At 41.7% G+C, this 18,251-nt stretch overlaps 1 protein-coding gene across 2 annotated transcripts; it reads right to left on the reverse strand.

Moving 5' to 3' along the window:
• Positions 1-312: 312 nt before the first annotated feature.
• LOC106562116 (semaphorin-7A) lies at positions 313-18,045 on the reverse strand. Of its 2 annotated transcripts, none has more exons than XM_014126717.2 (14): positions 17,901-18,045; positions 13,013-13,155; positions 7,670-7,717; positions 7,462-7,560; positions 7,275-7,368; positions 7,078-7,185; positions 6,823-6,965; positions 6,233-6,411; positions 5,174-5,282; positions 4,875-5,046; positions 3,852-3,967; positions 2,981-3,126; positions 1,383-1,459; positions 313-1,253 (listed from the first exon to the last, which is right to left on the reverse strand). In XM_014126717.2, the coding sequence occupies exons 2-14, from the start codon at positions 13,079-13,081 to the stop codon at positions 889-891; spliced, it is 1,725 nt and encodes a 574-aa protein (XP_013982192.1). In that variant the 5' UTR covers positions 13,082-13,155; positions 17,901-18,045; the 3' UTR covers positions 313-888. The 2 variants fall into 2 exon arrangements, with proteins under 2 accessions (XP_013982192.1, XP_013982191.1); XM_014126716.2 differs by lacking the exon at positions 17,901-18,045 and adding an exon at positions 15,906-16,206.
• Between the last annotated feature and the right edge of the window lie 206 nt (positions 18,046-18,251).

Genomic DNA, 18,251 nt, shown 5'->3' on the forward strand with positions numbered 1-18,251 from the left:
GCCTTGGTGGAAGAGTGGGGTAACATCTCACAGCAAGAACTGGCAAATCTGGTGCAGTCCATGAGGAGGAAATGCACTGCAGTACTTAATGCAGCTGGTGGCCACACCAGATACTGACTGTTACTTTTGATTTTAACCCCCCCTTTGTTCAGGGACATATTATTCCATTTCTGTTAGTCACATGTCTGTGGAACTTGTTCAGTTTATGTCTTCCTTGTTGAATCTTGTTATGTTCATACAAATATTTACACATGTTAAGTTTGCTGAAAATAAATGCAGTTGACAATGAGAGGACGTTTCTTTTTTTGTTGAGTTTATTTGTTTAACGCTTTTTTGGTTACTACATGATTCCATATGTGTTATTTCATAGTTTTGATGTCTTCACTATTATTCTACAATGTAGAAAATAGTAAAAATAAAGAAAAACCCTTGAATGAATAGGTGTGTCCTAACTTTTGACTGGTACTGTATATATTTACAACTATCATGCTGTTAGCAAGAAAGTTAGAAGTAAAAAATAGATTTCTAAAATGTAACAAACTTAGTCTGTTTTTGCTATATATACTGTACATTCAGATTTTCACATAAAATATTTTAAACCCCTGAAAAGTTCCATATTGGATAACGTAGCATGATTATAAAACACATAAGGCCAATACATCCTTAACTCAGCACAAGTGCAGTAGCTTTAACTTCTAGAGCGGTTTTTTTTTTTTTACCAATTGATTGTGAAAGTAACAAAGGAAACGGCTCAGTGAAATGGCTCGGTCACTTGACTGTCATGAACTATTCTTGAGGTACCGTGGGTGTAAGGAAGACCAAGTGCAGGGATGTCCAAGTCAAGTCAGCTTGGTCATAGGGCTAGGGTGAGAGTCCATAGAGCTGATGCTAGCAGAGCCAAGTCAGGACCAGTGTTAGTACCAGACCCAGAACAGGACAGGGCAGGCGGTAAGAGGCCAGGCCTGTGGCCCCACTGTCCAGCTGTAACTGGTACTGCACCAGAGTCCTGTAGTAGCCCCTCTCCTCAGACACACAGCTGTATGTTCCCTGCTGCTCAGGGCCCATGCTCTCTATTAGCAGGAAACACTGGTTCTCTGACTCTGTGGAGATGCACGGTGTTGCTGTGGTGTTGCCATGGTGCCTCCAGCTGTACTCAGCATGGCTGGACAAGGTTGGGCAATTGAGGAAGTACTTTGAAGATTGAGAAACTCTGATTCCATCTGCAGCGCCACCTGATGACCTTAGAAAGTAAACTAAGAGCAAAACATAGCTTTTTAGACTTCCATAGCCAACCATTGTGGATGGTTTCCATCCTTTACTATAGTACATGGTCAAAATAAATGTTTTTTTATTTATACAAGGATGGCTGTAACACTACACACCTTTACTTGCAGTAACTCCTCTGGATATGTTGCTGCATACCTGATGGTTCCCGTTCTCCACATCCTGAATTGTATTACTGTATAAAGACAAGCACATACAAGTTAAGGAGTCTCAACCAGCAACTCAACCAGCAAATAGTGAATGTCTCTTTTCTCTCAGAGGTTGCTCATTCCTGTCTATGGGACAGTAGGTTGTCTACCTTGTGGTTGGCAGTGATAGTTATTTGAAACTGCAAAGAGGAACTGAAAACACATGGTATCACACCAACAGAGCATAGAGCATTTGACTACACAACAGGTAGTGTGTAGTACCGTGTGTGTGTGTGTGTGTGTGTGTAGCATGTGTGCATGTGCTGGGGGGAGTGTAGAGGAGGAAGTGTAGTATACTTTTAACAGCAGGTAGGGATCAGAGTGAGGAAGTGTAGTATACTTTTAGCAGCAGGTAGGGATCAGAGTGAGGAAGTGAGAACTAACATTTTCCACTGACACACACTGCAGACAGACTTGTATGTTACGTTTAATCAAATGAAGTATATTTTGTTTGCTTTTATGGCCTCTATCTGACACCACATTTGTTTTAAGTATATTTTGTTTATTCCATGGTCTCATCTGACACCACATTTGTTTGAACAAGGGCCATGTGTGTTTAAATAATTCTGGAAAAACTGTCTCTGGCCATGTTGAGCTGTACTGATGGAAAATAAGGTCTGGCCAAAAGAATGCACCACTCTATATTAGCATTTTTGACAAACACCATGAAGTGTTCCAAATTAACTGTATAACATGCTGACCAGACCGGAAATGTCGCGTGCGCAAGTGTTGCAAAATAAATGTAGAAATCCATGTTATTCAATTATTGCACCCACACTGCTCACACGCGTTAACGAGCGTCTGCGATGCCAAGGGCTAAAATAGAACTCCTTTCTATTTCTGACGCAGATCGTACTGCAAGTCCTGCCTCTCCCATCTCCTCATTAGTTTATAGAAGCAGGTACCCACGTGCCATCTCCTCATTGGTTATACCCACGTGGGTGATTGAAAGACAAACTGTTTTGCCGGTTGTGGTGGTAATATGAAAGTGTAGATGCCAATCACCATATAAGTTCAAAGATGAAAAAGCCTGGAAGGAGGAGAGATGACTAGAAACGATTCGGTTGGCCGTTTTATGTGTGGATTAATTGTCGGAGTAGAAGACCTTGTGCATTTCAGGTAAAATAACAACTCAATGTTTATATCCCAGGAAAAATTAGCTAGCAACAACAAGCTAGCTAAATAGGATAAATTAGCTAGCAAGTGCGAACTAACTAGCTAAATTGCCATACACGTTTAATGCTTTTTGACCTGTCCCCAAATTAATGTCATTGGTTCAGAGTTTGTTTTGATATTTTAACCTGCGTGTCGTGATCACATTTGGTGTGGGGGGACAAAATAAATGTATGCACGATGGCGCACGCTCACAGCCGGTTTGGGTTCCGTGTAAGGCTGACAGGACACCACAGAGAGGAAACCATTAATGAAAAATCTATTTTTGAATCACTACTATTAAATATCTGTACAGCGGATGCTATAAGCTGAAAGCAGACTGTGTTTGGTCTTACTTTGTAGCTGTGGTGCAGTGATGGCCGTCCCAGCCACAGTAAGGGTCTCTGGCCAGGACACAGTCTTCACACTGGGCTCCATACTGCTCACAGCTGCCCAGGTCAATCTGAACCAGCTCTCTGCTGGAGCTCACATACAGCTTCCCCTGGAACACAACACCACAAGAACATTAGCACCTTTTTTTCAAAGAGTGAACTATCTAGAACCTAAAAGGTTATTTTCGGTTCCAAGTAGAACCTTTTTGAGTTCCTTTACACAGAGAGTTCTAGATGGAACCAAAAAGGGTTCTCCTATGGGGACAGCCAAATAACCATTTTGGAACCCTTTTTTCTAATATTGTAGGAAATACTTCAAACAATGACTGTTGACTGCAGAAGAAAGTTACTGATTTACAATAAGAACACCACTCCTTTTACAATATTATTATAGAGATATAAATATAGTTATGGTTGAATTTCTTCCTGTCTATTGTCCCTCTCATCCCGTTCAGACCTCTGGGACATATTGTCGTCGGATTTTGTAAACCACCTTCCAATGTGGGCGCATTGGAGATGGATATAACGTTAGCAACAGCCTACAACATTCTGTGTATTTGAATAAGGCATGCGATTTCAAACCTGTGGCCAATACTTATTATTCAACTAAATCCACAATGCCATCAAATGATATGCATATAGAATGCCTTTCAAGGACAAGAACATCTGTGGTTGAATCATCAAACGTTCAGCCATGATCAAATAACTGATCAACGTGTTAAAACATGGTTTGAAAGGGATCTCTTTGACTATTGTCTATTCCACTCCATGTTTCATTAATACCACTGTTGGATCTGTGGGGAGATTTCCGTGTGGGCTGTGTTCCTTGACTTACCGTGGAGGAGTGCAACATCATACTGAGGATGTGAGCTCTGTAATTAAAAGGTTGTAACTCAGCGATGATGAAGGCATGACCATCCCTCTCCAGAACCTTATGAATCCCTCCATTCCCTAGTGTAGACACACACACACACACACACACACACACACACACACACACACACACACACACACACACACACACACACACACACACACACACACACACACACACACACACACACACACACACACACACACACACCAGTTATCGATCATTGAGGATATGAGTGAGAGTCAAACATTACAAAAAAAAGGTATGTGTAAGAAATGTCAACACAGTAATTTAAGCAGAACACACACACAATAGTTCATGTTTCATCATAATGTTGAGACATTCTCCAGTCATTACAACACTCACAGTACTGATGCATGGTGGGGCATAGACTCACCCTAAGGACACATATCTATGAGTATCTATGACTATTGCTACAGTAATGCTTCTGATTCTGTACTTCAATTACATTCATCAGTCTCATGTTTGGATTGTACTTCTCTGACACTAAGCACACCCTACAAACTGTTGTGCAAACATGAATCTCAAGTTAGGGTTGTTTGAATAAGTATGTGTGCCAATGACAGGAAATGAACTGTATCTCTGGTTTCCCAGCACAGTGTGATAAGAGTATACTTCCGCTTAGTTCTCTTTTTAGACTTCAAAATAAACCGTTCATACAGGCCTTTTTTACACCTTAGATCAGTGTCAGAGAGTCAGCATGAAAAAAAGTATCACTTTACACCCATGTACGGTCAATAGTATTTCAACCTTCTGAAAGCCTCTGTCTCTTAAAACTGGTGTGAGTATAAGATGGAAACGTTCTCATCTACATTCCTATAAATATACTGTACGTATACCCTATCATCACTTGCTCCAGGGTCATCCGAGGTCTATGTTAAAGGTCTCCAAGCGTAAGGTTTCCCGTCATTCCTTTCAGACTGATCATTTCTGATTCGTCGTCTAGAGATCAAAACGTCTCACCTAGAGACAGAAACAGGACATTCCCTTTGCCTTGGACTCTGTCCACGCGGATGTGGTGGTAATAGCGGTGAGTGACCAGGAGAGGCCTACTGGTGACCCACTTCTCCATCTCTGAAGTCTTGTCCACCATCTTCAGGACTTCCATGGGGAGTTTAGTACTGTCTTTAACACACTACAAGAGGATGTACACTTTTATGTATACTTCAACATACGAAGACATACACAGAATACAGTCCAATATAGGAGACATACAGAGTAAAGGAGTAGAGCTGACTAGAAAGTCATATTGTTGAGCATACCTCCCCAGGTCGTGGGCTTGGAACGGACTCCATGTGTCCCTTGAAGTTGGAGGTTTTAAAGATGTGGTCAATATCTTCTACGGTGTAGACACATACAGCACTCATACCCCTAGGGATAGACACATATAGCACTCGTACCCCTAGGGGATAGACACATATAGCACTCGTACCCCTAGGGGATAGACACATACAGCACTCGTACCCCTAGGGGTAGACACATACAGCACTCGTACCCCTAGGGGTAGACACATACAGCACTCGTACCCCTAGGGGTAGACACATACAGCACTCGTACCCCTAGGGGTAGACACATACAGCACTCGTACCCCTAGGGGTAGACACATACAGCACTCGTACCCCTAGGGGTAGACACATACAGCACTCGTACCGCTAGGGGTAGACACATACAGCACTCGTACCGCTAGGGGTAGACACATACAGCACTCATACCGCTAGGGGTAGACACATACAGCACTCATACCGCTAGGGGTAGACACATACAGCACTCATACCGCTAGGGGTAGACACATACAGCACTCATACCGCTAGGGGTAGACACATACAGCACTCATACCCCTAGGGGTAGACACATACAGCACTCATACCCCTAGGGGTAGACACATACAGCACTCATACCCCTAGGGGTAGACACATACAGCACTCATACCCCTAGGGGTAGATACAGAGCTCAGCAAGTTTAAACGACCCCCTTACTAAAGATCTCTTTCACAATGTTTTACGACATCTGCTTTCAGTGGTCAGAGGAACAGCTGACTCTCGAGATAAGAAAAGGGGAGAGGGGAAGCCCAACCCAAACTTCCACGGTGATAAGAACAAAACAAAGACTACGACATTTTGGTTTCTTAATTTCTTAATCGTTGTGTCACTTTCAGTTATGTTTTTTCTCTTTCAAATTTGATTTATTTTCTTAACGGCACTGCAACTTCATGTCATAAACTGTACTATGGGTCCCTGCTACCAGCGCCTGTTGTGTTGTTATTGATGATTTGTGTATGTTACTAAGGTCCATTATGATCTATCTACAGTATGTCGTCCTACCAGCCATTCCTGAAGAGTGCATAGACCCTGGTATCCTGCCACCTCTCTGCCAGAACAGTGTTCACATCCACTAGCTGGGTGAAGTACAGCCTGCTGTCATAGTCTCCACAGAAGAGCCTGGCACTCAGCTTGGAGGTCCACCTGAACTGCAGATAGCCCTTAGGTCCTCCACGATCGGCCTGAAACACACATGCAACCACAGACATGCTAAGATAATCACAGTGGGCAGTGCACACACCACTCAAGGAGCCCCCGATGGAATTAGTCTTAATTAAGGGCTTAAATGGGCAGAAATGGAGTGGTACTGCATATGAAAGATCTATAAAAATGTTCTGAACTAAACTGCAACACTGGTGATTACATACAGTGCAGACATGATTCATGTTCTACAGTATGTAGTGCTTACCAGTGGAGGCTGCTGGGGAGAACGGCTCATAATAACGGCCGGAACGGAGCAAATGGAATGGCATTAAAACACCTGGAAACCATGTGTTTGATGCATTTAATACCATTCCACTGATTCCGCTGCAGTCATTACCACGAGCCTGTCCTCCCCAATTAAGGTGCCACCAACCTCCTGTGGCGCTTACCATGCAGATTTGAGCAACCCGGGGAACCCAGAGATCAGAGTCCAAATGCAGGTCTCGGTTCTTCTCTATGTAGAAAGCATATAATCTGTCCTGCAGACGATCCTCTCTCTGCCCGCTAGCCACCAAACTCACATATCTCTGTTCTAAGGAAAAGAACAGGAGAAATAATGACAGTCCATGGACAGTCTGATCAGATACACAGTACTACGCAAAACAATGTCAGGCCATGTCTTGTTCTCTCGCCCTGTTCAATACCTGTTCCACTGTTTTGTGTCCATAGTCTGTTCTTCCCAAACCTGTTGATCCCCACGGAACCCTCTGTGCCTGAGTGAGTGGTGTAGAACTCCTCTACTTCAGAAGAACCTGGAGACACAACACATTAGCTCAATAACCACTCATGAACTTTAGGTCATATTATAGAGTAATGTTTTCCAATTAGACATTTTCCTCACCAATGAGGAGCGACGGCTCTCTTTCATTTATGTATTGTTTAATGTCTTCGATGGCCTTGGATTGAGTGCAGATTAACGGGTCGTCTGATGGGTTCTACAGTGGAATCGTTTTGTGTTAACACGCCAATGGCAAAATGGTACCATGAAAAGTCATGTATACTTATATAATGAAAAGTATTTCCCATACCATGTAACAGCACAATGTGAGTTTTCCATTGGTTCCACACAAGAACAGTTGGTTTGGGTCTTTAGTCTTGTGTAAAACAGTGATGTTATAGTGACAGTCCTGAAGGACAAAACAGAACTGTGTTACATGGTTGTATGCAAAATATGTGCAGCTTTAGTAATGAACTATGCTATAAAACCAACATCCTCTCATCTTTTCAGATACTCACTGGTGATGTGGAATCATTACTTCTACATCCCTCTCGAAACACAGGACTCTGCAAAGGCAATCATTAAAAAGATTGTACAGGTACAGATGTAGGATCTTCATTTGAGCCAGTTTAATACAACAGGACATGTGGATTATAATTAATGGACATTTTTTGTCGGCGTTGATACATTTTTCATTAGGGTAAATCAAGTGACATTTTAAAGTGGATATTACAAACTTTAAAAGCCTTTTTAAACATTGAATATACTACAAGTTTGCGTTTCTTGCTGTGCAGCAACAAAATAGTGATCAAAGTGTAATGAAAATTTTATGATTAAAGGTTTGACTAAATGATTTCACCCTGAAAATGTATAACCGAGTGATTATAAGATGAAGGTACTAATGTGTGTGTGTAGGAAAAGTTTAAGCTTAAGGATTTAGCAATGTAAGCGAGACATTCAAGGAAAAAGGGGAACTGTTAACAGACAGCAGACAACTTGTAACCACTGTAAAATTGATAACAGGAAGAAGGTCTCCCCACCCAGGGAGGGGAGAAACCTTTAGGCTTACAGTAGATTATGTAACATGGGGCAGGATATGATAAGCAATGTATGTGATGGAGAAGACTTGTAAAAAAGCATTGACAGTGTTAAAGAAGAGGGGCATTTGTAAGGGGTATGACATATGTGTCTGAGACCGTGTCTGTGCCTCGATCTAGGTTGGGCAAAATTAAAGATGGCGGTGTTCGCTTTAGCAATCTCACTAGTATAAAGACCTCCTCCATCCCTGCCATTATTGAAAGAGATTGTGATACCTCACATCTCAAAATAGGACTACTTAATGTTAGATCCCTCACTTCAAAGGCAGTTATAGTCAATGAACTAATCACTGATCATAATCTTGATGTGATTGGCCTGACTGAAACATGGCTTAAGCCTGATGAATTTACTGTGTTAAATGAGGCCTCACCCCCTGGTTACACTAGTGATCATATCCCCCGCGCATCCCGTAAAGGCGGAGGTGTTGCTAACATTTATGTTAGCAAATTTAAATTTACCCCCAAAAAAACAACAAAGACGTTTTCGTCTTTTGAGCTTCTAGTCATGAAATCTATGCAGCCTACTCAATCACTTTTTATAGCTACTGTTTACAGGCCTCCTGGGCCATATGCAGCGTTCCTCACCGAGTTCCCTGAATTCCTATCGGACCTTGTAGTCATCGCACATAATATTCAAATTTTTGGTGACTTTAATATTCACATGGAAAAGTCCACAGACCCACTCCAAAAGGCTTTCGGAGCCATCATCGACTCAGTGGGTTTTGTCCAACATGTCTCTGGACCTACTCACTGCCACAGTCATACTCTGGACCTAGTTTTGTCCCATGGAATAAATGTTGTGGATCTTAATGTTTTTCCTCATAATCCTGGACTATCGGACCACCATTTTATTACGTTCGCAATCGCAACAAATAATCTGCTCAGACCCCAACCAAGAAGCATTAAAAGTCGTGCTATAAATTCTCAGACAACCCAAAGATTCCTTGATGCCCTTCCAGACTCCCTCTGCCTACCCAGGGACGTCAGAGGACAAAAATCAGTTAACCACCTAACCGAGGAACTCAATTTAACCTTGCGCAATACCCTAGATGCAGTTGCACCCTTAAAAACTAAAAACATTTGTCATAAGAAACTAGCTCCCTGGTATTCAGAAAATACGAGCTCTGAAGCAAGCTTCCAGAAAATTGGAACGGAAATGGCGCCACACCAAACTGGAAGTCTTCCGACTAGCTTGGAAAGACAGTACCGTGCAGTATCGAAGAGCCCTCACTGCTGCTCGATCATCCTATTTTTCCAACTTAATTGAGGAAAATAAGAACAATCCGAAATTCCTTTTTGATACTGTCATAAAGCTAACTAAAAAGCAGCATTCCCCAAGAGAGGATGGCTCTCACTTCAGCAGTGATGAATTCATGAACTTCTTTGAGGAAAAGATCATGATCATTAGAAAGCAAATTACGGACTCCTCTTTAAATCTGCGTATTCCTCCAAAGCTCCGTTGTCCTGAGTCTGCACAACCCTGCCAGGACCTAGGATCAAGGGAGACACTAAAGTGTTTTAGTACTATATCTCTTGACACAATGATGAAAATAATCATGGCCTCTAAACCGTCAAGCTGCATACTGGACCCTATTCCAACTAAACTACTGAAAGAGCTGCTTTCTGTGCTTGGCCCTCCTATGTTGAACATAATAAACGTCTCTCTATCCACCGGATGTGTACCAAACTCACTAAAAAAGTGGCAGTAATAAAGCATCTCTTGAAAAAGCCAAATCTTGACCCAGAAATTATAAAAAACTATCGGCCTATATTGAATCTTTCATTCCTCTCAACATTTTTAGAAAAAGCTGTTGCGCAGCAACTCACTGCCTTCCTGAAGACAAACAATGTACACGAAATGCTTCAGTCTGGTTTTAGACCCCATCATAGCACTGAGACTGCACTTGTGAAGGTGGTAAATGACCTTTTAATGACGTCAGACCGAGGTTCTGCGTCTGTCCTCGTGCTCCTAGATCTTAGTGCTGCTTTTGATACCATCGATCACCACATTCTTTTGGAGAGATTGGAAACCCAAATTGGTCTACATGGACAAGTTCTGGCCTGGTTTAGGTCTTATCTGTTGGAAAGATATCAGTTTGTCTCTGTGAATGGTTTGTCCTCTGACAAATCAACTGTTAATTTCGGTGTTCCTCAAGGTTCTGTTTTAGGACCACTATTGTTTTCACTATATATTTTACCTCTTGGGGATGTCATTCGAAAACATAATGTTAAATTTCACTGCTATGCGGATGACACACAGCTGTACATTTCAAAGAAACATGGTGTAGCCCCAAAATTGCCCTCGCTAGAAGCCTGTGTCTCAGACATAAGGAAGTGGATGGCTGCAAACTTTCTACTCTTAAACTCGGACAAAACAGAGATGCTTGTTCTAGGTCCCAAGAAACAAAGAGATCTTCTGTTGAATCTGACAATTAATCTGGATGGTTGTACAGTCGTCTCAAATAAAACTGAAGGACCTCGGCGTTACTCTGGACCCTGATCTCTCTTTTGAAGAACATATCAAGACTGTTTCAAGGACAGCTTTTTTCCATCTACGTAACATTGCAAAAATCAGAAACTTTCTGTCCAAAAATCACGCAGAAAAATTAATCCATGCCTTTGTTACTTCTAGGTTGGACTACTGCAATGCTCTACTTTCCGGCTACCCGGATAAAGCACTAAATAAACTTCAGTTAGTGCTAAATACGGCTGCTAGAATCCTGACTAGAACCAAAAAAATGTGGTCATATTACTCCAGTGCTAGCCTCCCTACACTGGCTTCCTGTTAAGGCAAGGGCTGATTTCAAGGTTTTACTGCTAACCTACAAAGCATTACATGGGCTTGCGCCTACCTATCTTTCCGATTTGGTCCTGCCGTACATACCTACACGTACGCTACGGTCACAAGACGCGGGCCTCCTAATTGTTCCTAGAATTTCTAAGCAAACAGCTGGAGGCAGGGCTTTCTCCTATAGTGCTCCATTTTTATGGAATAGTCTGCCTACCCATGTGAGAGACGCAGACTCAGTCTCAACCTTTAAGTCTTTACTGAAGACACATCTCTTCAGTAGGTCCTATGATTAAGTGTAGTCTGGCCCAGGGGTGTGAAGGTGAACGGAAAGGCTGGAGCAACGAACCGCCCTTGCTGTCTCTGCCTGGCCGGTTTCCCCTCTTTCCACTGGGATTCTCTGCCTCTACCCCTATTACGGGGGCTGAGTCACTGGCTTACTGGTGTTCTTCCATGCCGTCCCTGGGAGGGGTGCGTCACTTGAGTGGGTTGTGTCACTGACGTGGTCTTCCTGTCTGGGTTGGCGCCCCCCCTTGGGCTGTGCCGTGGCGGAGATCTTTGTGGGCTATACTCGGCCTTGTCCCGGAATGGTATGTTGGTGGTTGGAGATATCCCTCCAGTGGTGTGGAGGCTGTGCTTTGGCAAAGTGGGTGGGGTTATATCCTACCTGTTTGGCCCTGTCCGGGGGTTTCATCGGATGGGGCCACAGTGTCTCCTGACCCCTCCTGTCTCAGCATTTATGCTGCAGTAGTTTATGTGTCGGGGGGCTAGGGTCAGTCTGTCACATCTGGAGTATTTCTCGTCTTTTCCGGTGTCCTGTGTGAATTTAAATATGCTCTCTCTAATTCTCTCTCTTTCTTTCTCTCTCGGAGGACCTGAGCCCTAGGACCATGCCTCAGGACTACCTGGCTTGATGACTCCTTGCTATCCCCAGTTCACCTGGCCGTGCTGCTGCTCCAGTTCCAACTGTTCTGCCTGCAGCTATGGAACCCTGACCTGTTCACCGGACGTGCTACCTGTCCCAGACCTGTTGTCCCAGACCTGCTGGAACCCTGACCTATTCACTGGATGTGCTACCTGTCCCAGACCTGCTGTTTTCAACTCTAGAGACAGCAGGAGCGGTAGAGATACTCTCAAAGATCGGCTATGAAAAAGCCAACTGACACTTACTCTTGTGTTACTGACTTGTTGCACCCTCGACAACTACTATGATTATTATTATTTGACAATGCTGGTCATTTATGAACATTTGAACATCTAGGCCATGTGCTGTTATAATCTCCACCCGGCACAGCCAGAGAGAGGACTGGCCACCCCTCATAGCCTGGTTCCCCTCTAGGTTTCTTCCTATGTTTTGGCCTTTCTAGGGAGTTTTTCCTAGCCACCGTACTTCTACACCTGCATTGCTTGCTGTTTGGGGTTTTAGGCTGGGTTTCTGTACAGCACTTTGAGATATCAGCTGATGTAAGAAGGGCTATATAAATAAATTTGATTTGATGATATGACCAAACGTTAGGTATAAAAGGCTGTGTACATTGTATGATATTCAGAGCTCTCGTGAATAAACTTGGTTTACTATTGTAGGCTGGGCCTCCGTCTGTGTCATTTAACCAGAACCTTACAAACTCTGGGGTGCAGACTGAGTAGTTTAATTGAAGTTCAGTTTATGAACCTTGGGAACAAAATTCTCATAACACAAAGTAAGATCCTACATCTGTACATGTAGAGTAAAATGTTCAATACATCCATTTCAACATAATCTAGTCCACAGCATGTAAGAGGGGATGAACTGTTTAGCTAAATATTTAATGTAAAAATATCAATAACGCTCCCTCTGTTATTACCATAATTTACATTACAGCAACTGTATTGGACAATCCTACTTAGAGAACAACTTGAATAGAGCTAAATCAATATAAAGCAACACAATACACAAGTAAGGTTTGCAGTAAGGGTATGTAACTCAGTCATACTACCATTCTAGAGGTCTTAGAACTGTGGAAGTTTGTCTGGAACAGGTTTATGTGGCCTGTAGCATACACCATGTTGTCCTGAGGGCCCTGCAGGAGCTCTATATGGCTGTTATTCCCAGACAGGTGGATTCTTTGGAAGCTCACATCTGAGAACACAGAGATATAAATCATTAAGCAAACATATGACTGGACTGGATATGTGTTCATGCAAAAACTGTGCTCATTGAGATTACACTCTGGAACTAGGATAACTTCTTGGAAACCATGATTGATCCCATCAATAAGGGATCATTGACTGACCAGGTGAAAGCTACGTCATGGAAAGAGCAGGCATTCCCAATGTTTTGTACACAGAGTGTATACTGGTATTACCAGAGTGAAATAAAAGAAGGTACCCAGTGACCGAATTTGAATAGGGTTAGTGATTCACATTGTTCCAGATGAGTTTATCCTTCTAACTTTACCGTAGCATAGCATATTTCCATATTATATTAAGGATAGGCCTACTGTCCTTTTATCTCACCACTGTAAAGGGCTGTATGATATCTCATGGACATTCCTCATTAAATATGTTCAAGCTCGGTATTAATGTAGGCTTGTATGAGTATGAATAGTTTGTGTTCCTTACCAGAGTTGGCTAATGACAAAGGTATGAAATATGGTTCATGTTCTAGTACTTTTGGAGAAGCGCAAAAAGGATCCTACTCTCTTTCATTTCTCTCCCTTGAGTCGGAATGGTACTATGTCAGAATGTGGACAGCCTGTGGACAGCCAGAGCCCGTCACAGTATACCTCAATCCAGGGATGGAATATAATTGTTCTACTTCTAATTATCACGAAATGATGAAAGGTGAATGGAGAAGACTTGTTCATTTTTTTATTAAACTGCCATTTTCGCTAGCATGCTAGGCAAGCTAATGCTAAAGCAACCCATTGGATTCAACAACACTTCCGGTAGCTACTCACCCCAACTCTAGGCGTTGCACTTTCATGGAATCCAATGGACTGCTATTGCATTAGCTAGCCTATCATGCTAGTGAAAACGTCAGTTTAATTAAAAACAAGCAGTATTTAAATCTTCTCGATTCGGGATGATTATGAGTAAAACGACATATTCCATCCCTGGATTGAGGTATGTTTTCACATTCTGGCATAGCACCACAGAGTTTCTATACCCAGAGACCCAACATTGCGAGACTTCCGGGAACGTTTGCGAAACAGACCAAGCAGACCAGGCCGGGGTTTGGTGTTTGAGAAGTCAATGAGAGAAGTGAAATGTCTTTAAGTATTTGAATAGGTTATTATTTCAACCTTGTGAAAGTGACAAAATGACACATTTTAATTTCAGTCAAAAACAACTTTATATCGAAGGAGTGCCTTTGATTTGATGCCCTGCATGAGCTTAGTTAGCCAACATCGCCATGACGTCGCCTACAAGTTTGATATGGGATTTCTATTGGAGAAGCAGTTCCTGCCTATCTTCAGACAGTACTATCACAGATAGAACAATGAGACAGATATTTCACTGGATGTATAAATGTGATGCTTCCGCTTGGCGTTTCAACTCACTACCGAAGCCCAGTTGCCTGCAGTGTGAGAAGATGGAACGAGATGGATTTTGGCCGACATTCTGTTAATTTTCTCATCGATGAAACATTTGATCTCAATATAATTTTCTGTTCCCAAAACTACAATATGTTACGAACAGAGTGGACTAAGTTTTGTATTTTTTTTCTCAAATGTAACCTTTATTTAACTAGGCAAGTCAGTTAAGAACACATTCTTATTTACAAAGATGCCTACGGACGACACTGGGCCAATTGTGCGCCGCCCTATGGGACTCCCAAACACGGCCGTTTGTGATAACTTTAAAAGCAGCCAACAAGTGCTCAGCATATGTGGGAACTCCTTCAAGACTATTGGAAAAGCATTCCTCATGAAGCTGGTTGAGAGAATGTCAAGAGTGTGCAAAGCTGTCATCAAGGCAAAGGGTGGCTACTTGGAAGAATCTCAAATATAAAATATATTTTGATTTGTTTAACACTTTTTTGGTTACTACATGATTCCATATGTGTTATTTCATAGTTTTGATGTCTTCACTATTATTCTATAATGTAGAAATAAGTAAAAATAAAGAAAAACCCTGGAATGAGTAGGTGTATCCAAACTTTTAACTGGTACTGTACTTAAGTATCAAAAGTAAATGTAGTTGCTAAAATATACTTAACTATCAAAAGGAAAGGGAAAAGTTTGAATAATAAAAAATTCCTTATATTAATCAAACCAGACGGCACAATTTTTATATGTATTTTTATTTATGTTTAGTGAGTCCGCCAGATCAGAGGCAGTAGGGATGGCCAGGGATGTTCTCTTGATAAGTGTGTGAATTTGACTATTTTCTGTCCTGCAAAGCATTCAAAATGTAACGAGTGCTTTTGGGTGTCAGGGAAAATGTATGGAGTAAAAAGTACATAATTTTCTTTATGAATGTAGTGAAGTTAAATTTGTCAAAAATATAAATAGTAAAGTAAAGTACAGATACCCAAAAGTACTAGTAGTACTTTAAAGTATTTTTACATCACTGCAAAAATCGCCATTGGTCTTGTGTAATCATACCAAACATAACATATATAACGTACTAATTTGAGTGTCCCGGATTTACTTTTACTATGTTACATCTAGTCTATGAGAACAGTCTGGTCTTTGAATACGCAGTTCCAAATCAAGAGAGAGAAAGAGAACTCAAAGAGAGTCGAGTCCTTTTGGCTATTGTGGACTCAATACACTTTTAGTAGCTATTGAATATAAATCGACTCCTAATAGGCATAATCATTCAACCCCTGCTGTCGTCATTCAATACTTGTACTATTGATTTAAAAGAAAAAGCTTACTTTACCTTTGTCTGTCAATGTCACTCTCGGTTTGTCGGTAAGGGTCGAAGCTTTCACCGAAAAAATGAATTGTCCTAAAAAGACGGCATAGAGCGCGAACGGACACATACTTTTCAGAGTCTAGGCTCTCGGCAATGAATTACTTGAAACGGTAGGCACGTAGATTTAGCATACTACACAGGGGTGGGGTCTACAGTCTGAAAATTGAAGACAAGACTAGATGAAAGACCAATCAAGTACAGTAGCCTCAAAGTAGCTGAATTGTTCTGTAGTGAAACAGACTCCACTCGGTCATATTTTTGATAGACTACGCATATTAGCCTATTTTCAGAGAAGGCTAGACTAGTCTAGACCAGGGGTTCTTAAACTTTTTCAGCTTGGGACCCAAATGAGAAATTCTGTGTTTTCCTGGGACCCAAGCTTAGGAATATATGCAGCTATACATACATATCAGTACATTTCATTGCCCTTATGTCTTAAACAAATGCAATATAGACAAAAATAAATAACAATGAAATTAAATATCTATTAATGTTTATTTTCCCCCATTAAAAACACTTACATATCTGTCTAGGTTGGAACTGTTGCTGTTAAAATACAATAAATCATTTTCATTCTGAATTGGAATAAACAGATTGATCACATCACACAGATGAGTAACAGAACACACACACAGGCTTTTTGATAGCGCAACCCTAAGTAACAGTACAGATGAAAAATGATCAGGCCTACTGTACATCTTACTGTAGAAATGATTGTTAAAAGAAAGTCTAGGTTGGAACTGTTGCTGGTAAAATACAATACATATTTTTTTATTCTGAACAGGAATAAAATGAACAACCCAGAACTGTGTGAGTGTGTTTGCCTCAAAAAGCATCTTGCTTCAATCAAGTTTATTCTAGTTAAGAATAACAATTATTATTGTATTTTAGCAGCAACAGTTCCAACCTAGACTAGTTTTCAACAATAATTTCTACAGTAAAATGTGCAGTAGGCCTGATCATTCATCTTCATCTGTACTGTTACTAGGGTCAGTATCTAGCTAGTTTTGGAGAATGTTAGCGATTAGCTGGGTTCAAGGCCAGGGGATTGTTTGAAAGAGGAACTCACATCTACTACAATGAGAGTTAGTTAGTACTCCCTTATTTCTGCTTTCTGCTTGACCTGTTATAAAAAACGGTTATATGACAACAATGCCTTGCTAGCAGGACTTACTTCCCCACTGTCGAAGCACTGTTCCTGAAGCATTATGCCCCGTTTACCATCATGCTGTGGATGTTTGGTCAGGGCGTGTCGTTTTATTAATTTGTTCGTTATGAGAGACTCATTACTAAGCACAAAACACATTGTAGGCGCTCCTCGTTATAAGTCTGTATGAAAGAGTGAGAACCTAATCGCTGTATATGCGTTTCATAACAGTTGAGCTCAGTCAGAATTTGCGGCTAGCATGACTCCACTTGATTACAGCGATGAGTGAATGCGAGTGGAAATGACAAGTCAGTGGCAGATAGCGCGTCATCTGCTGCTGAACGACAGCTTTGCATCACATGTGTCGCTGAGTGATCTTCAAGAAAACTGCAGAAAAAATAAACGGTAAACCGCGAAGCACACGGGAATCTCCCACTCGAGCAGCTGCCAAACTGTGCAGAGACCGCTGCTAAGCAGAGAGCTCACTGAACAGAGAGCGCAGATGCACCAAATTAATTCCAGTAATTAATGAAATAATTATACATTTACACTGACACGTCGCGACCCACCATTAACAAACAGGTCGTCGCGACCCATACTTTAAGAAAGGCTGGTCTAGACCAGGGGTCGGCAACCCAAAATGTTGAAAGAGCCATATTGGACCAAAAAAACAAATCTGTCTGGAGCCGCAAAAAAATTACAAGCCTTATAAAGAAGGCAACATGCTGTAAGTGTCTATATTAGCCTACTATCAAAATGATAAGTAGGCTACAAATACATAATGAGCATTCATGATTAAACGTTTATTTTACCTGCAGCGCATCCTGGAGAGAATAACGCACCACGTGACTACTCTGCTGTACGATGGTGCTTTAAGTTTAACTTCCATTATAATATTAATGTATTGTAACGACCCGGTATTGTGTTCTGTGTTTGTGGGTGTGTTATGGTTCTCATGGCTACTAGCAGGGGTTAAATATGTCAGGACAGAGGGAAAGGTTGGGGGGGTATGATGGGTAATCCCGCGGGATTTGGAAATGCATAAATAGGGATTACTGTCTCATCTTCTCTCTCTTTCTGTTCGGGGCCTTGATCTGTTCCTATGGGAGTAACCCTTAACTCGACATGGTATAATTGTGTACGTTCGGCATTTAGCGGCGTGG

The sequence above is a fragment of the Salmo salar genome, chromosome ssa11 (assembly GCF_905237065.1).
Source record: "Salmo salar chromosome ssa11, Ssal_v3.1, whole genome shotgun sequence".
Taxonomy (NCBI): Eukaryota; Metazoa; Chordata; class Actinopteri; order Salmoniformes; family Salmonidae; genus Salmo; species Salmo salar.